This window comes from Anguilla rostrata, chromosome 9, assembly GCF_018555375.3.
Source record: "Anguilla rostrata isolate EN2019 chromosome 9, ASM1855537v3, whole genome shotgun sequence".
Taxonomy (NCBI): Eukaryota; Metazoa; Chordata; class Actinopteri; order Anguilliformes; family Anguillidae; genus Anguilla; species Anguilla rostrata.
Genome location: NC_057941.1, coordinates 45611707 through 45639203, shown reverse-complemented (window position 1 = coordinate 45639203; position 27497 = coordinate 45611707). Strand labels below are relative to the sequence as shown.

General features: G+C 42.2%; 2 protein-coding genes across 6 annotated transcripts; both read left to right on the top strand.

The window, feature by feature from the left end:
* The first annotated feature begins 890 nt into the window (after positions 1-890).
* On the top strand, positions 891-22418 carry LOC135263932 (ATP-binding cassette sub-family G member 1-like). Its single transcript, XM_064352428.1, has 15 exons — positions 891-1123; positions 2789-3035; positions 13598-13715; positions 14092-14224; positions 14743-14793; positions 15377-15522; positions 16917-17040; positions 17157-17271; positions 17691-17839; positions 18080-18181; positions 18977-19145; positions 19274-19374; positions 20529-20687; positions 21042-21160; positions 21538-22418. Exons 1-15 carry the CDS (start codon positions 1061-1063, stop codon positions 21764-21766), a joined length of 2025 nt encoding a protein of 674 aa, XP_064208498.1. The 5' UTR covers positions 891-1060; the 3' UTR covers positions 21767-22418.
* Positions 22419-25312: 2894 nt separating this feature from the next.
* Positions 25313-27491, top strand: sdhaf1 (succinate dehydrogenase complex assembly factor 1). Of its 5 annotated transcripts, none has more exons than XM_064352456.1 (3): positions 25313-26112; positions 26453-26519; positions 26718-27491. In XM_064352456.1, exon 3 carries the CDS (start codon positions 26890-26892, stop codon positions 27136-27138), a length of 249 nt encoding a protein of 82 aa, XP_064208526.1. In that variant the 5' UTR covers positions 25313-26112; positions 26453-26519; positions 26718-26889; the 3' UTR covers positions 27139-27491. The 5 variants fall into 5 exon arrangements, with proteins under 5 accessions (XP_064208526.1, XP_064208523.1, XP_064208524.1 ...); XM_064352453.1 differs by having other exon boundaries at positions 26453-26551; XM_064352454.1 differs by having other exon boundaries at positions 25313-26116; positions 26465-26551.
* Positions 27492-27497: the final 6 nt, after the last annotated feature.

Genomic DNA, 27497 nt, shown 5'->3' with positions numbered 1-27497 from the left:
GAAATCCAGGTTCAGAAAGTAAAAGTCCTCCCCAGTATTTTGTGCCAATCACCTGGATTTGTTAATTAGCATAATTCCTCAGCATGGAGGTAGAACTGATTAGTGAAATCAGCTGGCTGAGTTCATAAGTGAAAGAAAAACATGGCAATAATTTTACTTTCTCACCCCTGGACTTTCCACCTCTGGAGAGAGGATTGCTCTATATGCACAATATATCCCCATAACTAAGCGCAATATTGTGGCTCTACATATATTTTAACAATACCACATACTGGAAACCTAACATGCAAGGAAGAACGTGAGAATATAATCAATATGGCACATGCGCAAAACCTTGGTTTAGTTTTAACCGCAGTGTTTATAAAATGAATTAACGGAACTTTAGATAAGTACCTGTGAATCCCACTAGGGGGAGTAAGAACGTTATCCCTTCTGCTTCAATTTGGTATCAACCCTTCCATTTCCACTGTTCATGAACATGAATCGTTTTTCGGTCAACGCTGACAATCATTTTAACAGCGTATTTGTCATACGATGAAAAATAATCTAAATTGTACATCGGAATTTCTCTCTCTAATAGAGCATACCCTGTTGGAGCGATCGTGGAAAAATGAGCACATTCCTGCACTGCAATATTCTTTTTTTTTTTATTCGACTGCATATATCATGCATTTGGTGTTTAATTCATTGCAATCATCACAACAGCGACATTGCGATTGTTTTTAGATCCTAAGTGTGCCCAGGCAAATTGACGTTGATTCGCAACTGTCTTGAGACTCATACAGGTGAAAAGATCATCTTTTCTCTCAGCCCCACCTTAAACTTTCCGAAATCCAATCAGAGACGGGATAGTGTGTGAGGTCACGAGATGAGAACCTGGAGCAGGTTGTCCGCTAGTAAACAATAATAGAGTGATTTCATGTCTGCAGGAATACAGATCGGATCTCGCAACAACTTCACAGTCGGAAAGTCAAGAAAGAATACAATATTTGGGAACAGATGTGCCAATAGCGATTTTGGAGAGCATTTGGATTACCTGACTGCGACAAAAAACTAAGGAATGGCTTGTCTGATGGCAGCCTTTTCAGTAAATAACGCTGCAGTCACAAACTCCATCATAATGGTAAGATACCCAATGTCAAATACAGTAGCTCTCATTATCGTTTTTTTAAATGTGCAAACTGTATTGTAATTGGTGTATACATATACATATAATAGAGAGACGCGTTTTGTATTTTCATTATCTTGATTAGAAATTCTGATAATCTCAAGACTTTGCTGTAAAATGCAACCTTGGAATTATGTCACAGTTTTGGAGTGACAACGTGATATCTTTCTAAGGAGTATCTTAAATCATTCTTCTGATTGCACTGTATGATGCCAGTATATTTTTTATTATCGTATTTCGTATTTAAACACTTAAAAAAAGGAGGCTAAGTGAATGCCCCGTGGAATATAATGACAATGTGAGGCAAATAAAAGCGAAAGAACGTCATTCTCAATGCATTTAGTGAGATGAAAATTCTTTTTTTTTTCTGCATGAAAACTCCACGAAGCATCCGCGCGCCTGAAACCATCAGGATGCTTAAAATAGCACACCTGTGTCGATTATCTCAGGCGGGGGAGAATGAACTGCAGTAACCTATTTGAGCAGTCTCACTGTATATGTGGAGTATTGCAGTATTTTTACAGCGCCACGAAACTTCAAGGGTTTCTCGTTTCAGACTCATTTAAATGTTTTTAATCAGTCTGAGACCGGATTGCAATCGAACACATTTCTAGAGATCTACAGATTACATATACATCACATGGACATAGATAAATTCCCCTTGTTGTGCATACACAGTAGTCTAATTTGCATTCTATGCCGTAGGTTTTGCAAGTATGCTTATACAAAAGTTGGCAAACTGGTCGCACAAATGGTTTATTTACATTAAGAAGTAATAATTAGAAGTGAATTTACATCACTCCGGAAGGTAGGCTACAAAGCGCACCTGTTTTCCTCCGGTCTTAAAATAAATTCTGCCCGATAGTAACCCCATGCCGTCTGTTGATGGAAAGGATTAGGGTTAGTCTCGTTGTTTTTGAGCATGCATGCTCAACGAACAGTTTTCATCAAATCACATATAAGTAGATTTATGCTTGTTAATTAATGACATTAAGAGACCGATTGTGAAATCAATTAGTTCTGAAACAAACGTTTACTTCTGTGTATATCCATCGGTCATTAAATTGCCATTCCAAATCAGAAATCAATTCAGTCAAGTTAAACGGGTAAGTTGACATTATGGAATTTATATTTAACTGCAAGCCAAAGAACTGGAACGGAATTGAAAATTTTGAATGCAAATGAGTCATCTATTCATTTTAATTTAAACTACAATATATGCAAAGTAGCACAGCATTGTCTGAAAACGCTATGAAAAGGAACATACGGAAATTACTTCCCGTTCTGTGTAGTATAACATTTTATGTTACATTTCAGTGAAACATGCTTTTTACATGAAATGAACAATCATATTAAAGAAGAATTCTATTATGAATATTGGTGGGCATAGGAGCTCCTTTTAAAACTGTTAGTAGGCTAATCTACATAAAGTCTTTACTAGTGTCCAAGGTGTTACAGTTAATGTTAAAGCATTTGAAATAACTGTTCGGCCCAGGTCCAATGGTCCCTCTTAATCACACTTACGACATGACTCTTGAACTCCCAATTTAAAAAAAATAAAATTATTTTTTATTTTTATATATATCGAATTTCCTTATCTTTGTTTAATTTTCTCCTCAGAACACTAACGGGCCCCCCGACCTAATGCTGGACCCCAGGACCGTGTGCGTGTCGATCGACGAGGTGGTCTCCGGCAGCATGGGCAGCGCCCATCAGACTCCGCTGCTGCAGGGCCACCTCAAAAAGGTGGAGAACAACCTGACGGAGGCGCAGCGCTTCTCCTACCTGCCGCGGCGGCCCGCCGTCAACATCGAGTTCAACGACCTCTCCTACTCCGTCCCCGAGGGGCCGTGGTGGAGAAAGAAAGGTACGGTGCGGCGGCTTCGCCCAGCGACGCTTGGGCAGCGACTCGCCGTAGCAAAGACGTCGCTAGCCCAGGTCTTTTAGCTTTTATTATGATAAATGCGTCTTTCTAACTGGCCACGAATGTCTGTATTTCATATAAGCTCTTCTTAAAGCTCTTTGCGTGTGTTATCATTAATTAATAACACAAACTGATACCTCCTTGCAGAGAGAGCCTGAGTGAAAAAAAGACAGCAGTTCATTTTTCTATCAAAAACAAGGAAAAGGGTACAAACCTCACCTTCACTAATTACTATTATTGAGAGGGCAGGAATGCTGTTTGCCAAGTTATACACTGGCAGGCCATACCCCATACCTGTGCAGCACTTTTTTTTAGGGCTTCTCACTGAAATGACTGCAGTTTAGCAGTACGTGTTCTACGTGGATTTTTCTGTACAAGGGACAATTCGTGAGACTGTGTTCCAGCTTTGTGTAACCCTGTTTCGGTCCATTTCGACAGCCAGCGCGTTAGGTGGACATTGTTTTTCAAAAGGAGCCTTTGTTGGGTTCTCTCAATAAAATAATCTGTTAATTATAGCGTTTGCACAGGTGTTTTTTCCCTGTCCGTCGAGGTGCGAGGAACTGAATCTCGTGCACGCAGGGGTTTAGAGCGAAGCCACCTGGTTTCGGAAATCCAATCCCTCCCCCCCATCCTCTATGGGAATGGGATGTAATGCACAGAGGTGCAATTAAGCCTTACAGAGAGAGAGACCTGATGTTATCAGCAGTGAGGTGAAATTCTGTACCGTGTTAATGGTTGACTTGCTGTGCTTATGGCTTGCATAGCTGACGGTTCCCAGCCCTTCCCTGGTGCATTCAGTGTGATGGCTTTTCTCTGCTTCCTTATGGAGAGCGCCTCTCTGAATGTGCGCTTCGTGCAGCTGAGCCAGATGTGTTGCTGATGTAACAGCACAGCTGGCTGCTCAGTTCCAGCGCGCTCTCTTTCTCTCTCTCTCTCTCTCTCTCTCTCTCAGTGAATTCCCCCTCTTCTCGAGCTCGTCATACCTGTCCGTATGTTCGCACGCACATGAGTGTTCTCTCTCTCTCTCTCTCTCTCTCTCTCTCTCTCTCTCAGTTCAGTTCAGTTCAGTTCAAATTGCTTTATTGGCGTGACATATTTCAGTACACGTGTTGCCAAAGCTTCATAAAACACAATGTACATAAAGTGCGGGGTAATGTCATCAGTCATAAACAAATGAACACAAATACATGCAAATACATGAACTTAAGAATAATATAATGAAACGACAAATGACAATTCATTATAACTCTCTCGCTCTCACTCTCTCTCTCTCTGGCTCTCTCTCTGTTTCTCTCTGTCTTGCCCTATGTCACTCTGCTGGAGGTTCTCTGTGATGTTTGGGCAACAGCATCTGCATTTGCACCTCCATTGCAATACCCCTGAGCATACCGTCTGCTCTCACTCTCTCTCTATCTCTGTCTCTTTCTCATTCCCCTCTCTATTTAAAGGGCACCAAGAGCTGTCCCTTGGCAAATCATCAGTAATGCACTCCATGGTGGCCGTCAATCTTCTGCATCCATTTGGGGCTTGTTACGCCTTTATCTCCTTATTTCGGTCGGTAAACACAACAGCACGATCCCAGCGGAAGTGCTTCTCGCGGGACGTCCTGCGCCAAGCGGGGGTCACAACGGGGCAGATTACTGAACGCCCCAAAACGCCCAGCGCTCGCCCGTGGTTTCGCCACTTCGTAAAATCCCCGGGCGCCATTTAAAGCCGCGCCCTGTTTCCCCCGTTAATTCCTCACACCCCTCTGCCCGCGAAGCTACTTACGCCGGGACACCCTTCGCTGGCCAAAGCTGATTTGTCATAACCTTAATTCTTCGCCAGCCTTTGCTGCTTTAGCTGGGAAGAGAAGCTGTGCCCTGCAGCTTCCTCGCAGTAGAGAGAGACACCGTTGGGAAATCTGCTGTTCTCTCCATTTTTATCTTCCCCTTTTTTGTCCTTTGCAGAAATCGCATATACCGCAATATACAGATTTTTTTTGGAAGATATAATGATAAATATAATTCAGACCTACATGATATATCATTACATTACAGGCATTTAGCAGCCGCTCTTATCCAGAGCGACTTGCACAACCTTTACTTCATATTTTTACATCACATCCATTTATACAGCTGGATATATACTGAAGCAATACAGGTTAAGTACCTTGCTCAAAGGTACAATGGCAGTGTCCTACCCAGGAATTGAACCTGTGACCAGTTCCTTATCCATTATGATAGTGCCGCCATAGTTCCTTACCCACTGTATACTACAGTGCCATGTTGTGAGGATTTGGATGGAACATATCGCCATACGAAAGTTCTGAAGATTTGTATATGCATACAATATGTATAGGAATATCAATAATTATTTCTTGGCAGAGGGAGTTGTCAATGCATGAACCAGCTTTCCAGGTCATGTGATCGAGGCGAAGATGCTGGGGGCGTTCAAGTCCAGGCTGGATACAGTGCTGGATACTCGCCAGTTTGTACAGAGCTGGCAAGTCTAGATGGGCCGATTGGCCTGTTCTCTTCATTATGTGCTCCTATGTTTTTACTGTTTTCTCGTATGGCACAAAGTGTTGCTGTCGGGACTGGCGAGGGAATGGACCCAAATGCAGAGAAAAAATACTCAAAATCCAAAAGGGTAAATCCAAACCGAGAGTTTTACTTTCAATAAGAACAAAAAACCAAGGAGATCAAAAACAAAGCCACGCAGGGCAAGTCTCCAAAAAAGACAAAGCAAATGTTCTTGAAACGCAAAAACAAAGAAAATCCAGAAATCCAAAACCATGCAAAAACAGAACTCGGGGCAGGGTAGAAAGCACTCAGGACAAAACACAGAGTCAAAAGTACACGTGGAAACACATACCGAAACACAATCAGAAACACAAGGATTCAGCACCCGAGTCAGGGAAGACAAGAACTTAAATAGACAAGACACTAACGAGACACAGGAGGGCACAATGCACAATCAGACCAGAGAGGGAAGGGATAACTAGACACAACCACAATAATAGAATAATTGGAACTAATAATACAATTACACAGGGAAAAGGAACAGAACTACCGCCATCTGGCGGCCCAGAAAGGAAACAGAAAACAGGAACAGAAACCTTACAGTTGCACTATCTTGTATGATGTATTTTATTTTCATATATTTTCAGCATATTTTGTTTCTGTCAGGGTTGTGCTATACACATACTGTAGGCTAAGTGACCAAAAATATAAATGCTGCAGTCTTCCGACTGTTAGAGGTTCTGGTTGTTCCACAATGGGTATATTTGTCTTAATATAGTTTGGGTGCACTCATATACTGAGAAAAAAAGCACACAATGGGTTTACTTTGGTGTTCCTGTTTTTTGTACTCTAACTGCACGTCTTACCTTGTGATTTTCCATGGTCCTCTCCCGCCCAGTGTTTTAGTGTTTATTCTGTGAGGATTCTATCTGAGCTGTGGAATTGACAGTTTTCACCAAAGCAAAATGTCCTCGTTATTGTTTGCCTTTGAATGTCTTTTATAATCTTCCCGGGCCTTGTTAACGGTGCTGTCATGTGAAACAACTCACTGTGTGTTTAAAAAACGGCTTTTAGAAAAGAAGAAAGAAAAACTATCACCCTGACTAAAAGATTAAAAGCCCCATTATACAAACTGAAAACTAAAAATGAATAATGTTAGGCTGCTGCTCTCGTACATAATAATGTGAATGAGGTCTTAGGGCAAGCTTAGTCGCGCAAACTCGAATGAGAAACACCCTTGCCACTGGCATACTGAAGTCAACCATATTCAGAGGGGCCTCAGTTTGCTATCTTTGGTTTTAAGCCTTCATCTTCTCAGTGTAGTGTCATGTTATGGAGACCGGGTGTGATAAAAAAAATAAAGTTCAGAACAGGCCTATCTGAAATGAACTTTGTCCAGAGAAAGGTTTTTTTTTTCAATATCCAAGAGACATTATTTGAAATAATGGTGTAACCGGGCTAACAATATAGCCAGCCTACAACTTAAACCCTGTGAGGTTATGCAGAAATCAGTGATTGGCTGGCAGCAGCCAATTGGAGCTTCAGTAGGACTTTCAGAGAGACGTTCAGCAACACATTATTAACAAAATAGTTTGTGTCAGTACTAAGAGCAAGATTTTAAAGTCTTCACAGCTTTTAGACAATCTTGCGAGCGCCAGTGCAGCACTGACCTCCAGCCAACAGGATAAGAAATGACCCCTCAGGGAAGCCTGTCCTCGGGGTTCCATGTCCCGCTGAGGAGAGGGTATTTCCCTTATTGAAATGGAACATACTGTAATGTATTTATAAATATATGGACCTATGTGGAAAATACAATGATAAATGTATTGCACAAGAGTGTAATATATTACTTTATCTCTAAGTGGCGATAATTAGCACATTTGCCAATATACTAACTGCGGCAATATAGAGATAATAGATTTATTTCGGTATATTTTGCAGCATATTCCAGTACCGTGAGGGTTGGGGCAGACACATTCAGGGCTAATCCAGCAGGACATGCGGTCTGCAAGAGGCTAGGAAGAGCAGCTGTTAGCATCAAGGCACAGTGCTGCAGACTAATGAAAGGCTGACCTGACATGTCATGGAGTCATTAAGAGCAATGGAAAAGGGGTCAGACCCATTGAAGACCCCAAGGCCATGCAGCTGACAGTAGACCTCCCTAATTCATCAACGGTATTCCATTTTTATTTATTTTTTTTTTAAATCAATGGAGAACCCCTCAAGCAGGAGCCAGGAAATGGTGGAATGTTAACAGAAAAGCCAGGAAAAACAGTCCTGAAAGGATGGCGTTGCATTATGTGATGACAGGGTCCCTGAGTGGGTTATCGAGCTTTTTCAATCATATTGTGTAACGGCTTAATGTGGGTCACGGCATCGCTGCTGTTGGATTTTTTAGTTCCCGTTTTAACACTTCAAAGGCAAAACACTGAGGAAACGGTCCAAACGAACGCTGTTGACTTCATGAGCATCTTGGTCTATTTTTGAAACAGTGCAGCCCCTGGACTCTCTGTCTCTCTCTTTTCTCTGTGAGAAGCAGCTGAATTCTGTGCTGAGCCGTAGCACTGCAGCAGGCAACTGCATGAGTCGCTCGGGAGCGGTTACTATCGATCAACAAACTGTAGTAACCCCAGCCAGTGTGGAGGGTGGGGGTGGGGAGGGCGGGGGCTTAATAAATAGGCTTCCCTGATTGGCTGTGCTGTAGCATGGATGAGCCAGCGAAGGATGCTCAGTGGGAGAACAGGTGATTCAGCTATTCAGTATTGGTGCAATTTAACTTTACGAAACACAGAACACGGTTATCTCTCTGCTCTCTGGAAAACCTTTTGCTTAATCTATGGCTGCCTGTATTTTCAGATTAGTACGCTTTTATATGGTCACATGTGAACTGATAATGTTCAATTTTAATGTGGGGCAAAAATACAGCAGTCATCATTCTTTGACCATAAACCATTACAAAAAAAGTTCAAAATCCTCATTCATGAGGTGAAACGTTGCCTTTTCTACATGCTACAAATACAGTTACATTAAACAAAAGATTTTACATTCTGTTAAAATCCCTTTGATGATACAGACAATGTCACATTGAATGAAATCACAGTAAGGTGTAAGATGAGGCAGAAGGTTCTCTGCTCTCATCGGGGCAGAACAGAAACGAGCACGTGTGCCTTTGTGCTTCACCTTGTGCAAGCCTTAATGCGGGCATATGCCCTGGTAGCGTAGGGCGGGCTTAATGCATGGGGATATAGGCCACTGTAAGCTGCTTTGCTCTGCCAAGGATTAAACTAGCCTCGCGGAACGTTTTCATAATTGTGCGCTTCTGATATAATTCCCAGCGCAACATTGGTGCGAAGAAGGAACCGTGTAACTGCACGTAGGTTCCCGGCAAAGGCACAGGCGGAGCCCGAATGGACGGTCCAGCCCAGTCACTGACCTGACAGATGAGCGTAACAGTAGAACGAGGGTTAAAAAACGCTCATGCAAGCTTTCTGCTAGTAGCCCAACCCTCAGTCAAACTGGCATCAATCTTTTAAGTTTAAGTCTCTGTGAAATGACATCCATTTTGGCTCGACCCTCTCAAGGTTTCCTGTGCGGCTGCAAATATGTATCCTCTCAAAATGCAGCAACTGTCTTCCAGTGATTTCAGGTGCAGAGCTGAAATCTTCCCCCAGTGGTTAGAAGAAATGAGCGTGCCTATTTTTGATAAAATCCAAGAGGGGCATAGAAAATTGGGTCGTTTTTTATATTGACTGTCTCTCTGGGGTAAAATTCCCTTCACAGTCCATGCCAACGCAAGTGACAACACATGAAAAAGGACAGCGTGGTATTTGTAGGAAAGGATCCATCTGCTGAGGTTTTTTTTATATTTTCAGAGAGATGTTTCGGGGACAGTACAACTGAAATTTCAGGCTTTGTCTACTGCTCCTGGATTGGACGTGAACGTGACAGTGGTGTACTGTGAGAAACAACCACAATCTGATAATCTCATTTGCCTTCAATATTTTGTTGTGAAGATATATCAGAACTGATGGGACACTTCTATGATGTGTTCAGAAATGAGAGATAATGGCAATGAGATTTAGGGCAGCACACAATGGGTGTTTATCTCACAATATAGTAAGCATAAGATTGGTATTATAAAAAAATCTGCTGGCATGCATAATCGGTGCAGGGATTTCACAAGCCTATGCTTTTGTTGAATGTTGTAGAAAGGTGGTTGATGAAACTAGGCAAGATATGACTTTTCATTATTTTCTTCACCTACACAATACACTTCTTTACAGCGCTGTATCTAGAATCACACTCCAGTAAGTTTCGTTTTTCAACAGTACAACACAGAAACAGTTCTAGTGTGTTACAGAAGAGAGGGCTGGTTTCAAGTGAGTGCTCTGACACAGATGCAAGCTGTTGGGATTTGCTGATCAGTTGGGAGGCTGGCTGTGCTATTTTTTGTCCATTTAATCCAGACAGCATAGTGAAATGCCTGCCTGGCTCCAGCCTCGCTGGCAGTTTCCATCAAGCCCTCCTTGATTTGCCTTGACGCCCTGCGGTGTGAGAGCCAAAATGGCCGCACCCCCCGTGCTCCTTCACGTGCCTTTCCTTTTAAACCCCATTGTCCTGTTCTCCTGTGAGGCTGGATCGCTGCGATGAAGCTGACCATGCATACAATATGACAATCTCATCTCTCAGCGCCTTTATTTTTATGCCTGCTTCCCCCCTGCTCTGTGATACCAACCCTGTGACCCCGTGCTTGGGGACTCGTATGTTTTTGTAACAGGGACAAAGGAACATTTTTTAGGCGAATTTAGTGGTCCCAAACATCTCAGTTTCCCTTTTCTTTGTTGCTGAAATTTTACTGTCAAGCCAGCAGTGCCGATTACGCTGCACCCAGCTATTGTTTCCACAAAACCAGCCAGGATCATTGAAAACATTGAATTATCATTAGACTGGGTGGGATTAAGGCTATCCACTTAAAAGTCTCAAAGAAATTAACTAGGAAGGCTGGTGCCAATCTGTATTCTGATTATAGTAATTATTGCTTTGCCTCAGAAATGCAGTAGATGGTGTGGTTCTGATTATTTGAGGATGAACTACAGATGTATAATTGCCAGGCAGTTCCACCTTGTAATACCAATTCGGTTGTTTAGTATATTGTTCTTAGAGCGGTGTTTCCTTACATTGACCTACTTTCCCCCTCAGTCTGGTCAAAATAATGATTATTAGATGCCAGTGTCTGTTTTAAATGGTCTTTTGGGGGTTATAAGAACTCCTCAAATGAGTAGTGCATTCAGTGGGATCATATGAGGAAGGAAAGTTCCTAGGGCCCTGTCTGATAGGGGCCCTCAAAAAATTGCACTGTAATTGTACAGAGGTGTGGTGGGACCCAATGTGAGATCTTCTCATGGGGCCCAAAATCCCTGCCGGCGCTCCCATATTGTAGTTGCAGCCTAATCAAAATAAAGGCCTTTGAGGCCAAAATATTTAGTTTTTCAGGCATTAAAAAAATGCCAAGCTGCTTATGAGATGTTCAAAACAACCAAGCCAAAAACATTTGGAATACTGTCACGTAAGTGCATTAGGTAGTACATTCTTGGAACTGCTCTTTGTAAAACGCTAAAATGTACTGCACAATAGAAGTTGTTTCTTTCAAAGTACAAATGAACCACCTCTTCCTGCCATTATAAACCCTGTAACCCATTTGGTAAGGGAATCCATTTAGCTGACGGATTAAAAAGGTAGAGTTGTGTTGGTCAGAACGTGACAGAAAACAGTTGGTTTTATTATTTTAAGTCAGAGCTGCTTGGCAAAGTTTCCTTGCATTCATCACATGGTCACACACTTGCTACCTTATATTCCTCATTTTCTGTAATCACTCTGCTGCTCTAATCACTTAAAACATAAATCTAAACTGAAAACATCAGTTTTTTAAGGCTGAAAATGATTTCTACCTGTTATTATAAGCGATAGAGGTTATTTTAATATATTTTAAACAGATATCGTTGTGTTTTCTGTAACATATCCTGGTGGGTATGTTGTATTTTCTGGCAGCTCTCTTTGTTATAAAGACACTGGGGCTGTTCCAGGAAACAGTTCCTGTTGTTTAGTTTACAGTTATGCTTAAACATTCATTTGTAATTGGAGCTTGATGTTTGCATGTACCTCAACTTCCAAGGGTGAATAACATTATTCCTGGAAAAGTAATCATTCATCCTGGACAATTTGAAAACGAATTGCATGGAAAGCGTTTTGTCGGACAGATCAAGCCCGTGCCAGCTCTCTAGCTCCAGTCACACCATTTCAAGGTGTCTTATTTATTCACAGAGCAATTTGAGGTGTGAAGAGCAGGCAGAACCGCACATCTGGGAGTATCTCTTTGCAATTATTGATTTTAAATAGGCTTTTCTTGGTCATATCCCAATTTGTATTACATAAACTAACACTAGTGTCCTCCTCTTTGGTGGATCACCCTGAATAACAGCAATCACTAAATGATTGTATAACTGATGAAATGCAATTTTAGCAGTGAACTGCAGTTTTGCTGAGGCTGAAACCAGTGAATTCCCCTCTCTTTCTCTGAGCTTGTCATACCTGTCTGTACGTGAGCACACTACATGAGTGTGTGCATCTCTAGCTCTCTCTCTCTCTCTCTCTCTCTCTCTCTCTCTGTCTTTCCACTGAGAGAGACAAGAGCGAGACAGCGAGAGAGAGAGCTGCGTGCTGGAACAGATCCCTATCTGAAGGAGGACAGAAAAGGTCAGAGGTATTTGGGTGTTGCTTGCTCTGATGGATTGTGGATGAAAATCCAATTACCGCAGGCTGGGAACTACCGCTATCAACAGGATTAGCGAGCTGCAGGATAGGAGGTTACTGTAGGGCATTCCCTGCCCCCAGAGGTCTTGGGGCTGCGGTTTGTTTGTTCAGTTTTCATATCCCAGCAGCACGCTGGTAATTAATACTGGGCAACACTTTTATTTGACAGTGGTCGTCATGACATGGAAATAAGGGTGTCATTAACGTGACATAATGCCTGTCATGAAGTGTCATGTTGACATGTCAATGTGAAATGCTGTTGGTACAGCACATAGATGTCACATGGATAGATGGAATAAAGTTAAGGTGAGTTTAAAGATGCAGTATATCTGTCAAGATGAACTCATCCCAACATACATATAAAATAGTATAAACTCATGCCAAGGTGTTTTTGCATGAAGTATCACTATTTGGCAAGCTGGCACACAGTGACATAGCTTTCAACTAACTATTCACATAGTGCTTTTCAAATGTCATGGTGAATCAGTGTTATGACACCCTGGTCATATTGAGCCTTCTATGCAGCCTGTATTGTTGGTTATGTCATGACCCACCCTGCAGATGTCATAGTTATGAATGGACATGACATTTCATGACCGGTATTATGTCATGGTAATTATACTGTCATTTCCATGTCATAACAAGTGTTACCAAGTATTAATTACCAGTGTGCTACCGGGATGTGAAATAAAGTGTGTCCCCAATACTTACGTAACATGGACCTGGTGTCATAATAAATGCTTTTATTACTTATTCTTTTTCCCTAAAGACCTTTTCTTCAGAGAATGCTTCCTGGTTTTCTGCAGTATGCAAGTTTACATTTACAAAAGAATACAGGAATGCATTAGCAGGGGGATACAACTGAAATGCATTGAACGATCTACACCAATGGACCTGGCATGCCTACAATCCCATGAGCCCTGGGCCAGTTTGAAGCAAAGATTGTGAGATAAATGCAAGAATTGGCACACAAATGCACGAGTGTGTGACTTTCACCCAGAGAACACAGCAGGTGCCCCTGTTCACCAGAATAAAGAGGTCCCTGTTCATGGGGTGAAGCTGAGGGTGTGGGTTGGGGGAGGGGGAGGGGTGAAACTCCCAGCAGGTAGACCTGTGTCAGCCAGGGTCTCATTCCCCTTTGTGGTGGATGGAAGGCTCAATGGCCCCGCCTCTTTATGTTCTGGGTTTCAGGTTACAAGACCCTGCTGAAAGGCATCTCTGGGAACTTCACCAGTGGAGGGCTGGTGGCCATCATGGGCCCCTCCGGAGCCGGGAAGTCTACCCTCATGAACATTTTGGCGGGCTACCGGTGAGTAAGCGCAGCGGAGGGGAATACATGGGAGGCATCTCAAAATGGAGGCCACTGACTATTCATTAATAACCAACTGGTGGACTCAATGGAGGGCTCAATGGTTTGGTCTGGGTTTGAAATTGCTAGTTGTATCAAGTTTGTTATAATTAATTATTGGTTTTAATGTAATCTGAGCAAGCTTTAGCAGGATAATTTTCTGACTTATTCCTCAAACACTGGAATTAAATATTGATAACATCTGCTTTAACTGAATTAGTATCCCTTGGGTTAAAATGGGACCGTCATGATATGAGCACATGATATGAGGTACTGAAATGAGAAACTATGTATTTATTTGTTAATTTTTTAATTTTTTAAATTCATTTATTATTAGAGAGACTGGTATGAAGGGGGAGATCCTGATCAACGGACAACCTCGTGACCTCCGCTCTTTCCGGAAGGTGTCGTGTTACATCATGCAGGATGACATGCTCCTCCCACACCTGACGGTGCAGGAGGCCATGATGGTAAGGGCAGAAAGTTCAGAAGGGCCTAATGGTAAGGGCAGACAGGTCAGGATGCCATGATGGTAAGGGCAGAAAGGTCAGGCATATAGGCAAGTCAAGTTATGGTAAGGGCAGACAGTCAGGATCGATTCAGGGCGAGGTCAGTCATCAGGTGATGAAAGGGCACACTGCAGAAACTTGGCAGGCAGTTGGCATAGGAAACAGATTTTGCTTGATATAAACAAGTGAGTATCTGCCAGGGTTTTTGACCTCTTCTTGTCCACAATGACTTATAATGGAATGGCAAATCCCATTTCTAGGCCTGTGGCTTGCTTGAACCATCCACTGAAATGCTACCAGCCGTTACTCTTTTCACTTAGCAGCCCAGCACTCTGCTGTGTTGTGTGAATGTGCATTAGCCACAGGGGACAAGTCGATGCTCGCAAGTCATGTAGAAAGGGTACTCTGTGTGAGAGAATTAATGTATGGTGACACAACAACGATCCATATGAACAATTTAATCTCTTTCTTGCTTTCAGGTGTCGGCTAACCTTAAGCTTCAGGAGAAGGAGGAGGGTCGGAGGGAGATGGTGAGCATCCCACTGTATTCTTAATGATCAGCTGCCAAATATTGTTACACAACCTTCATCACTCTGAATGGCAAAGTACTTTTTGAAGCATATACTGTGCTTCTACCGACAGATCTCTGTAGGATCTCTGTAAATGGCACATAGCATAGGTCAAGTCCATTTGCATTCACTCAATACAGGAAAATATGTATACTGGGTCAAATACGTATTTGTTTTGGATTCAAACACTTTTCTGTGCTCTATTGATCTTGCCTGGTGTAATTGAGCCTGCCAATATGAGCAGAAGGCTGGCTTTGCACTTTTTGAGAGTATTTCATTGGTTCCAATGCATCAGACAAGATCAATGACGCGTAGAAAAGTATTTGAATCAGAAACTAATATGTATTTGACCCAGGTCTGACAGGAAATGTATTTAAATTCAGTTCACGGACTGAAAAATGGCCATAATGTTCTGTGGGGATTTTTCGGTCCGTTAATTAAATTTGAGTTCATTTCCCGAATCAGAACCCCAACCCTGTTGTCCTGTCTGTGCCGCATAGAAGTTTGGGAAAGTGACAGTTGGTGTGACTGACGCATGTTTCAGGTGAGGGAGATCCTGACCGCCCTGGGACTGCGGGAGTGCGCCAAAACCCGCACGGCCAACCTGTCAGGGGGGCAGAGGAAGAGGCTGGCCATCGCCCTGGAGCTGGTCAACAACCCGCCCGTCATGTTTTTCGATGAGCCCACAAGGTAAGGCCATATCACCCTCCCACTCATCCCAATCTGGTTGAAAGGGGAGATCATGAGCATAGACTAGGGTCAATTCCATTACAGCTCATTCAATTAAGAACATTAACTGAAATGAACCAAAAACACCCCATAGAACACATGTGCATTTTTAAAAATGGAATTTTGAATTAATTAAATGTATTGAATTGTAATTGAAATGACCCTATCCACAGTATAGACACTACAAACATGTACATTCTGGTAGTTGTGTAGAGTGCCTGTGTTCAAGCTCAAAGACATTCAGGTTACATTTCAAATACAATGATTGGTCATGGTATCTTTATTTTTTTTTTTTGTTGCACCGATCTTTGGTTGTTTTATTATTTTTGCGTGTACAAAAATGTTTTGTGAATGCTAAAGGTCTTAGTAAATCAGGCCTCTCTGTGTCTCTGCTTAAGAAATCATCAGTAAAGTTAAGCCTCATCTAATTGGATTGGAGAAACAATTAATATTTCATTCTCTGTCCCATAAGGCCCGAGGTAAGGGATATGAACCCACTTCAGGGAACTGAAGAGTCCCTCTGGCCTGTGTTAAAGCTCAGAGCTCCCTCCCTGTCTGTCCCTGCGGACTTCCCTCCTGCTGAATTAACAAAGTGCATGTCACTCCAGTACAGAAGAATACGTTGTACAAGAAGAGAGCTCTGGCTCTGGCCTTTACAGAATTATTGCAAAGGTTCTATCGTGTCTAATGGACGTGTTGACGTCAGACATTTACGTCTCCCTTCCCTTCTCCACTTAGGATTTGTCTGAGCCCCAGAATGAGTCACGTGTAAGACTGGTGCTCTGTCTTTCTCCTCTGACCTCACCTCCATCACGTCTCCCATTATATTAATGCAGTAATATGCAGCAGCTCCAATCCGATCAGACTCCTAATCTCAGTTTTACATGGACGTGATAACCTGCACATGCCATGACAGGGCCCTGGAGGCTTACCAACGGGCGTGGAGAAATACAAGCTCTCTTTGCGTCAGATGGAGCAGATTAAGTGTATTGTCAAGCAAACACAAAGAGCACCCGATGTTGAGGAAACAGATGCATCGTGTTGGGAAATAGTGTCGACCAGCAGCCAGTAAACCGCAATTGGACGAAATCTCATCGTCACCTGAGCGATATCTACTGTGGGATTTGCTCTTTTGCCATTTATTTAAATCCCACAGCCAGCTTTTACAGTCATCATGTGACACAGTGTTCATTTCAGACAGCTGCAGGTGTTTGCAAATAAGAACTGGAGTTATTCTCAATCCTCGCGTGTCACCTTGCTATGTGAAACGTGTCTGTAACGGTGAACCAGGAAGAGCTCTCTTGCCCGTGCTCTGACCCGCCCCCGGCCCCACCCCTCTCCCCTCTCTGCTGCAGCGGATTGGACAGCTCGTCCTGTTTCCAGGTGGTCTCTCTCATGAAGGCTCTGGCCCAGGGCGGGAGAACCATCATCTGCACCATCCACCAGCCCAGCGCCAAGCTGTTTGAGCTCTTTGACAAGGTAAAGCCCAGAGAATGTCTCACCAAGGTCACCCTGGTCTAGCGTCAGATGGTGATAGTGATAATAATAATAGTAACAATAATAATAATAATAATGATAATTTGATTGGCCCACAGCTGTATGTCCTGAGCCAGGGGCAGTGCATCTACCGGGGGAAGGTGTTCAATCTGGTCCCATACCTCAGGGAGCTGGGCCTCAACTGTCCCACATACCACAACCCGGCAGACTTTGGTAAGTCTGCCTTAATCACATCATAAAGCAGTGCCTACATAGCATGGACTAGAGGAGTCAATATTCCTCCATTGTCCTGCCATAAATGCTGTTACTCAAGATCTGCTCTGCAAACAAATCTACTTTTTCTCATTTTTAGATAAGGCGCCTTAAAATAAGATTGCCTCTCATGATGTTTTCTCCTTTTAAAAAAAATACTTTTTCAAAAATACTTGTATCATATTTGAAGATTTTAGACAAGGAAATGTCATTCATTGCAGAATAGAAGCCGCGTGTTTATTTATTACAAGGAAATGCAGAAGGAAGTTGATCTCACGGGTCCTCATTGTAAAATATCTGATCTTGATCTCCTCTCTTGCCTGGCTCGGGGTTTTATCGGTGGGGCTGCTCTTAAACCTGTCTGCTTCTCGGTGTCGCAGTGATGGAGGTGGCGTCGGGGGAGTACGGGGACCAGACAGCCAGGCTGGTGAAGGCCGTGCAGGAGAGGAAGTGCGAGAAGGACTACAAGACGGAGATCCACAGGGACGGCCCTCTCAACCCCTTCCTTTGGCACAGACCTTCGGACGAGGTACGGGCCGCACATGCCGAGGGGGAGATTTGGGGGGAATAGGCAGCGAGCTCCTTAAACATTCACACACAGACAGCAGATGGATTGTTCTGATTGGCTATAAATCAGTTGGCACTGTGTCTCACAGGAGTGAGGGGGTCTGACATGCTAGTTTAGTTCAGGGGGTTACTGAATTGGTTTTTGAACCCCCGGCCCGTACGTGCAGGGTGCTGACATGTCCTCATCCTCCCCCTCCCTCAGGACTGCTCTTCTGGAGAGGGCTGCCACAGCTTCTCTGCCAGCTGCATGACTCAGTTCAGCATCCTGTTCAAGAGGACGTTCCACAGCATCATGCGCGATTCGGTGAGCCACCTGCTGGACACAACCGCACACTGCACCTGGCTACATCCCTTTAAAATGGCTGGGAAAACGCCACACAGCTGGGCATCTCACAGCAATAGCCAAACTGCCAGTAATGTGGTAATGACTAATGGCACCGTGAGCTCATGACATCAATAATTAAGTTGTCTGCCTTTTTATACGGGTCATAACTCATTTATTCCTGCAAGGCCAAGACCATCCATCCTGATATTTCTTGTTAGTGAGAGATCTTGAACCTTTGAAAAACATAGTGATGTGTTATTCTGTCAGTGTGCCCAACCACTTTATTTTTAGGCATGTACTGCATTTACAATTAATTCCAATCAGGCAAAAGAAAGGGTAGGCTTAGTAGGTTCTTAGCTAAAACAACATGTTGCTGGATCCCAGGCTAAGATATTCTATCCTGTTCATAACTTGTTGATCTTGAGCTTCATTATGTAATGTAATTTTTTTGGTGTGACAGAGACACAGTCACTACTACAGAACAGCTTACACAATTTCAGCATTAACCACTGCTGAATATGTTATAAAAAATTCCATCTTAGGTAACTTAGTGAGGCATCGGCTGATCCACTATCCAGATACAGTCCAATCTTTATATGCAAGTCCAATTCCATTAATGCTACACACAGTGTACCTCAATATTAGGTCATTTCAGTTGGATTTTCTAGAAATAATCAGCAACCGGCTGTATTTTTCCAGCTTTCCGGCCTCCATAGGAAATAATGCTGTAGGTCCACGCAGGTCCTGATCCCCAGTTTCTCCTCTCCCTCCCAGGTCCTCACGCACCTCCGCATTGCCTCCCACGTCGGGATAGGCATCCTGATCGGGCTCCTCTACCTGGGCATCGGCAACGAGGCCAAGAAAGTGCTCAGCAACTCTGGCTTCCTGTTCTTCTCCATGCTCTTCCTCATGTTCGCCGCCCTCATGCCCACCGTGCTCACATGTGAGTACGCCCCCGCAGGGCTCCGCACTGTGATGTCATCGGTCACTTGTGATGTCATCGATCTATTGTGATGCCATCAGTGGCATCTGAAGCTGAAGATGCCTCTCTTTCTCCCTGTCTTGCTCTAGTTCCCCTGGAGATGGGCGTGTTCCTCAGAGAGCACCTGAACTACTGGTACAGCCTGAAAGCCTACTACCTGGCAAAGACCATGGCTGATATTCCCTTCCAGGTAGACTAACACAATTTTGTCTCTAGAAAGTGGCCATTTTAGTGCAAGAAGGAGCCTGTAGGGTGGCCATCTCTCAAGCCGTATCAGGCCATGTGCTGTGGACGAGGATTCAATTTCCCGCCATTACACTTTCTCAGCTGTGTTTCCTTCTGTTTGTTGCCTCTTCTTTCTACCTGATTGATTAAAGTTTAAACATGAAAGGAGGACAGAATGTCTCGCTCTCCTTTTTAAAAAATACATTCAAAAAAGGGCCATCGGGGTTATCCCGTGCTATAAACTTGTTCATGCAGAAACTATGAGAGGAGAGCAATCGACAAGATGGGAGCATATGCTAGCACAAATCAAATGGTTTTAAGAGCGATGTGGTTCCTCATTGCCTGAAAAGAGCCATGTGCCCTGATTTAGACAAATCCCCCAACGGCATTGCATAACGAGGCTCTGCCACAGCAGAACCTCTGTGGGACTAATTTTACCATCTCCCTCCCAGAGGACAGTCCACCGGAATGCAGTGGAAACTTTGGAATAGATGTTTCATTCAATCTGGCGGAACAGCATTTCTTGTCATCCCTCGGTTCATCTTTCTGCCAAATTACACATGTGCATACTCACTCGTTACATTACAGGCATTTAGCAGACGCTCTTATCCAGTGCGACTTTTACATGGTGTTTACATTGCATCAATTTATACAGCTGGATATATACTGAAGCAATGCAGGTTAAGTACCCTGTGTAAGGGTACAAGGGCAGTGTCCTTCCCAGGAATCAAACCTATGACCTTTAGGTTACAAGACCAGCTCCTTACCCATTATACCCACCACTCATACCGTCAATTGGTGTACTACTATACTTTAAAGTATTTAGCCATCGCTGCTACAACCTGTAAAAAAATCCAGGTTTCCCACAGTATATTATAAATCACGTGACTTTTATTTCATAATGCATTACATTGTGTCATCTTTCTACAGCAAATACATTTGGGGAGGCAGCAAATAAAATCTACTACACTAGCTTCGCTTCTGGTGCTTAGTGTTTTTGAAAACCCTGATGAAAAAGCCCATCAAATGCTAATGAAGGTCAAATAGGCTGAAACAACTGCCTTGTAATTACACAGGTGCGCTCTCTCTCCCTCTCTCCCTCCCCCTCTCTGTCGGCAGGTGGTGTTCCCTGTGGTGTACTGTAGCATCGTGTACTGGATGACATCACAGCCTCCCGAGGCCGTGCGTTTCCTCCTCTTTGCGTCCCTGGGGGTGATGACCTCACTGGTGGCCCAGTCTCTGGGGCTGCTGATTGGAGCAGCGTCCACGTCGCTACAGGTGAGGACGTCAAGCTCCATCACACCGGAGGGCTGTTACAGCATGTCCGTGTGTATTCAACATGAATACAGAGTGGTGTGCTGCATCAAAATAGGTCTATTTTTTACATAGGGCAGAAGAAATATTGCAAATAATGTAATGTACTTAAACAGCTGGGTCACCTCTTTTGTCTTTAAGGGGCTGGTGTGAGAGTTTATATAGAATTTATATATTTTAAGGGAAGCTACTCCAATGGCTATATTTTAGTTATTCTTATTTAGCATTAATATTATTCAAATTATTTGTTTCATGCATTTAGGCTCAGCACTGTGGTTTCCACATCTGTCACTGACATGACGATGCAATGCGTTTCAGGTGGCGACGTTTGTCGGTCCGGTGACTGCCATTCCTGTGCTACTATTTTCCGGGTTCTTTGTCAGTTTTGACACCATACCCAAGTACCTCCAATGGATATCCTACATTTCCTATGTCAGGCAAGTGGACCATGTCTTATTGTAGTCAACTTCATTCGCATCGTTCCATTAAGAGAAGTGGTTTTGGAAAGACTGAAAATCACAACCGTGCTCAAAGTATAGTTCTTATCTACTGTTTTTATCTACTTTATCTACTCAAAGTACTCCAAATATACATTTTTTAAAGGTCACCTATTTCCATATATTTCTGTAAATTCTGAAAACAGTGTTGGACAACCAATGTATATTGAAATAGAAATTCTACAATATGTGTGTAAAATGTAGCAGATACAGTAGATATTTCAATAACTTAATAATCTATGGTATAATGGCATGGTAATTATAAATACTCATTTAAAATATGTAAAAAAAAGGTCTTTGCTCTTTGCTCCCTGCAGGTACGGGTTCGAGGGCGTGATCCTGTCCATCTACGGGCTGGACCGCGAGGACCTGCACTGCGACAAGGACGAGACCTGCCACTTCCAGAAATCAGAGGCTATCCTCCGGGAGCTGGACGTGGAGGACGCCAAGCTCTACATGGACTTCCTGGTGCTGGGCGTCTTCTTCCTCGTGCTCCGCCTCGTCGCCTACTTCATCCTGCGCTACAAGATCAGCGCGGAGAGGTAGACCGTCTCGGGGGAGGGGGGGGGGGGACCCCCGAGCGCTGCAGCCGCCCCCCCAGACCCCGGAGAGATCCGTCGCTCCCGCTGAGGGCCCGGTTCACACACCGTACAGGCCCCCGGACCCTCATCTTTAAAGCGAAGGCAAAAAAAAAAAAACGCGTACAAGCCCACGTCTGTTTGTATGTGTGTGCGTGTGTGTCTGTATGTGCCTGTGCGTACGCCGCGTGTACCTGTGTCTGCGCCTGCTTTCCTCATTGGGGAAGTAACTGAACAAAGCAAAGTTTTCATTTTGAAAACTGTGCTTCACCTGCGCAGGTTTCCTGGATCCAAATTATCCACTGATGTGCTTTGGTCTGAAAGGTTTGCAGGCACGGTAGTACTTGAAATGTGATGACTAGATTAGTCGAGAGGAACACGGTTGCTACACTTACATGCAGCTTGTCCTGAATGAGGAAAAGGATTTTTCTCTCGCCAGTCCTGCTTTATTATCCATGGAGAGGTGACTTTAATGTCACTGAGAGCTAAAACTCACGATTTGAAAAGATTTAACTGGGCTAATTTAGAACACTCCGGGTGTCTGCTAGAATAGAAATGACACTCCTAATACACAGGCATTTCAGTCAGCATGTGATTGGTACTCTGAGTGGAAACTGCCTGTTGGTCTACAGTACGATAGTCTACAGTAGCGTAGACTCTGTAAACAACTTGGATGTTGCAGTATGTTCAGAGTGCACAGTCGTTCTGCTAGACCTGCTCATATAAAACAAGTAAGTATGGCTGGGCACCTGACTCCCAAACTTTATATTGCCAAGAGCTGGTCTCTTTGTGCATTTTGTAGAACTGCCTGATAGATCTGCCCGTTTTTGTCGGCATGGACGGAGCCATCCAATTAAAACTTGCCCAGTCCTCGACCAAACTGGCTCCTGCTAACATAACATGAACCAATGGCAGCTTGTTTGTGTTAAATCCATACCAATACATTTCTCCAGAGTTGGGTCTCATCGCACATGCAGTGTTGTATTGAAAATGTGTTCAGTGAGACAGGGAGACTGAAGTGTCTCAATACAGAGAATAGTTTTACAGTATGTATTTGGTATTTAAAAAGTCAGGTTTGTTTTCATTTGAGATATGACTAATCAAAACTGCCTTTAATTACCCACAATTCTTCATTATGATATGCTATAAACTGATTTTCATCACTCATCATGCCAGATGATTCAAGTTTATTTCCTGTATGAAAGCAACTTTTTTAAATTTTTTATTCAGTGTACAAATGTTCCTGCATGTTACATACTGTAAAACTGCTGTCCCATTGTGATCGGGACTACAGTTTTATTTGTTGCAATAAAGCATGTATGACTTCTTGGTCCCCAAAGACATGCCACATATCTCAGTATAGGAGTATCTCTTGGTCAACAATTGCCAAAAATAAATTAATACATTAAACAGACAGCGTTAGTAGGACATACATAATGAATATAATTTTGTACTTAATTTGTACAAGCTTTTCTATGCCCAAAAATGACAAGAGATCACTGAAAGGTATTTGATTGTACTTTGTTGTCTATAATACAAAAATAACTTAATTGTTAAACTCCTGTTTAAAATGGCAAGTATACATATGATGTAATATGGATATTTTACTTTTTCAAGTCTTGAGAGGGAACTGACAGTATAATTGTTGGGGGAAAACAATAAATTGTTTACATTGATAAATAAAGCAAAAGTCAATGCAAAGTTCTTCATTTTTTAGTTGAAATGGACTTGATCTCTGTTAAACAGTAATGTTTTTTTTCTCTCTCTCTCTGATATTTGAATTTCTGGAAAATATATGCTTTAATGTCACATATAACAAACCTTTTCTCTTTTAACTGGTTTAACACTGCATCCCCTGTTTGGCTTTGAAACACATTCCAAACTCTGTTAGAGTACAACTATTTTACTACAATGCAGGGCATTATAAAGAAATAGTACTTTTGCAATTTTCTGTCTGTTTTTGTTTGTTTATATATGAAATGACTTAAATGCTTTGCTATGCCATTGCAGAAGATCTAGTTCTCAGACCTTTCATTTGTTCCTTTGAACTGCATTTTGGGAGTTCACAAATGCTAACGTTTATATATAGGCCATTAAAATGCTGAATGTTGGAAAAAGACTATTGTATTTAAATGTGATAGAAATGAATAAAGTTACAATATTTTCCAAACTCTGTCAATTGTTGAGATTGAGTGATAAGTAGTAATGTCATCCTGTGAATTCAATTCCAGAATACATTAATTCAATTTCTGAATATATAAATTCAATTCTGGATATATAAGTACAATTCTTGAATATATAAATTCAATTTCCGAATATATAACTTCAATTCTGAATATATAAATTACAATTCTGAATATATAAATTCAATTCTGGATATATAAGTACAATTCCCGAATATATAAATTCAATTTCCGAATATATAACTTCAATTCTGAATATATAAATTACAATTCTGAATATATAAATTCAATTCTGGATATATAAGTACAATTCCCGAATATATAAATTCAATTTCCGAATATATAACTTCAATTCTGAATATATAAATTACAATTCCGAATATATATATAACTCGGTTTATAATCAGGCATATCACAAGACAGCCGTTTTTACCTTTTGAATAATTTCTTTTTTTTTCTTAATGGGCTACTGAGTGAGAAAAACAAGTTTAACATTAGCATCAGTAAAATTTGACAGTACAATCAAGGATAAGCAAACAAAAACGTTAAATAATTAAAATTTGAATGAGGCAATAATTCGGACTTCACTAAGGGGTCCTTATTTTCTTGGTATTAGGACCTTTCAAGTAGGGGCACCAAATTTCACAGGGAATGGCCCAAAGAGCTAGAGAAATAGAAAATAATCTCTTAACCAGCGAGAGTTTCATAGAAACCCTTGCTGCAGCATGCGACAGAAGACCGTGTTATGGCTCAATGGCAAGCTCCAGCGCACACCAAACTACGGAGCACACCAAACTTTGCGCGGTTTGGAGAAGTGTCTCAGGTTGTAAACAGGAGCAAGGAAACGTTCGCCTGGTTGAGAGCCTCGGCGAAATAGCATGCAGACCTCTTCCTCCGTAGTTTGGTGTGCGCTGGAACTTGGAATGTCATAAAATCAGTTAGCGAGCTATATGTTATGTTATGATTAGCAAATTACGTTTTAGCCAGCTAGCTTGTTAGCAAGCACATATTTGGATATTCAATGTTGAAACTGCAGATGCACGTTTATTTTAGTTGTTAATTGTAATTACAAAATGTATTGACGGACATCGCGACAAGCCTAAGATATATCAGCTGATTTAAAAATGTGTGGGTAGTTTTTATCAGCGATGAAAAAAACAGCTCGGTAGTGAACTGAACACCATTACTCAGGCGATCTGACAAGCAATATAAATCTTTATTAGAACAAGTACAGCACAAACAACATGTCACAAAATAGTAACGGTAGTACAAAACTTAATTCAGAGATATTTCACTTCGGTATAATAACAAGTAATTTTGTGGAGCCTAACACATTGTACTTACATAGCATTTGCCTCCCCTGCTGACCGTCAACGTTAACAGAATCGCTTTTCCTCACAGTTGTCAGGCTCCCTATTCATTCATTTTCGGGACAACCGAGAGGAACAGAGACGCTGTTAACGGACAGCAGATGTTGCTTCACGCTACGAAAACACAATGGAGTAGCCTCCAGAAAATAATTTATGTTATGTCGAAGTGAAACATCTCTTTAATCGGCTAACTTGATGTGGTTAGCAAGCTAGCTATTTAGCTTTCTGGTGAACCAGAGCTAACGTTATACGTACCTTCATAACCGAATATAAACTTCTAAAAAAAGAATTTATAGCCCTTGTCTAGTTTAGACCGCTTAACGTTCACTGGCAATGCTTCGACAACGCGGATAACATCGGACAGTGAACTTTGGCAGAGCTATTAGGGACTGTGAGAACACACGTCGCTGTTTAGGCTCAATTTTTTACCGTCAGAAATGGACTTGCGTCCGTAGCAACGGTAACCGGAAACAAGGTATCCCTACATCCGGTTTTGGTCGCCATCTTGTGAAATAGGCCTATAAGCGGAATGTTGATGTGGTTCAAGTGAATCTCAAGAACAGGAGCTGACAGGAGTGACTTTCTCATTAACGCGTTATTTTAAAATAACACTAAATACATTTCAGGGTTTATCAGACTCGCTAACAAGCTAACTTAACCAGTGTTAGCTAACATAGTTAACCTCCAGGACCATGTCTGCATATTGAGACAAACGTTGAAAGTTATCCTGCGCAGTATTTACTTCTGCTATTGTTAGCTAGGTAGGTAACGCTGTGACATGATGTAACTTAGCAAAGTCGTTTGAAATTAAATATTCAGATGTGCTAATGTTGTGATTTAATTTCTAGCTGGCTGGTTAATGTGCGAGTAGTCACATGTAGCCTACGACCAGCATGTTTGGAACTATTTAATTTTATTTAGCAGCACTTAAAAAACACAAATGTCTGTATTTAAAATGGATTGATCGCAATATCTTTCTAATATTTATTTCCCAGGTGTATGTTTGGTTTTAAATGCCTTATTTCCTGTCACAGAACGGTAAATGAGTGCGTCATAATTTGCCTATACGTCGTCCTGGGAGAGGAATAATTATTTATTTAGGATGGAGTGTAGCACAGTGGGTAAGGAACTGGGCTTGTAACCGAAAGGTTGCAGGTTCGATTCCCGGGTAAGGACACTGCCGTTCTACCCTTGAGCAAGGTACTTAACCTGCATTGCTTCAATATATATCCAGCTGTATAAATGGATACAATGTAAAAAAAAATGCTATGTAAAAAGTTGTGTAAGTCGCTCTGGATAAGAACGTCTGCTAAATGCCTGTAATGTAATGTAAAGGTATAATTTACATCCCTTCTCCTCTGCACAGATGTTCGCAGAAATCGCCTGGACTCAACTCATCTGCCCAAATTCGCCTGCTCTACTGACTTCCTTAGCGCACCTTACGTTTCGTTCCTATTTACAGTATAGCCTAATTACATCCCATTTACCTACTCTTCCTTTATCACTTCTGTTATTCATTGGCATCTCTTCCTGAGGCTATGGCGCGCCACAGCAAGTTGCAGAAACAGGTTCTGTCACTGTATCGGCAGTTCCTTCGTGCTGGGCAGCATAAGCCCGGTTTTCTGCCACGTGTTCGGGACGAATTCCGGCAGAATGCTCGCATCCCGAAGACCGACGTCATGCACATAGAGTACCTCTACCGGCGTGCCCAAAGGCAACTCGACCAGCTGAAAGACGTTAACACCAAACAACTGGGGACCTTTAAAAAGCCCAAGGGCCAAAACTGAGCACTGACTGTTCTTCAGGCACCTTCATCCAGATTCATTTTGTAAAATTTTAGTTTTTATTATTGTTATTATATAATATGACCATTTATATTTAATGTTTTTTTTTTGTTTGTTTGTTTGTTTTTGGTTCTTCAGGGATTAGAGACAAGAGTTACAGGCCGTTAGGGGTGCGGCCAGGGTGATATGTACCCTCTTGCTATGTTTTCTCTAAAATGACAATGGGCAAAGTCCCACAGTTCTTGAAAATATTTCCATCCTGGAAAGTCTTTGAAAATGACAATAAAAAGGTGAAATGTCATTGACAGGTGTGTGAAACTTTACAGTGAATAAAATCCATGCATCTTTCTTGATGACTTATT

Excerpts from the sequence above, each read along its gene's own strand:
- LOC135263932 (XM_064352428.1), top strand. The coding sequence starts at position 1,061 with ATGGCTTGTCTGATGGCAGCCTTTTCAGTAAATAACGCTGCAGTCACA. Across the intron at positions 13,716-14,091 it reads AACATTTTGGCGGGCTACCG|AGAGACTGGTATGAAGGGGG; the intron begins GTGAGTAAGCGC and ends ATTTATTATTAG. Across the intron at positions 17,840-18,079 it reads GGCACAGACCTTCGGACGAG|GACTGCTCTTCTGGAGAGGG; the intron begins GTACGGGCCGCA and ends CCCCTCCCTCAG.
- sdhaf1 (XM_064352457.1), top strand. The coding sequence starts at position 26,890 with ATGGCGCGCCACAGCAAGTTGCAGAAACAGGTTCTGTCACTGTATCGG.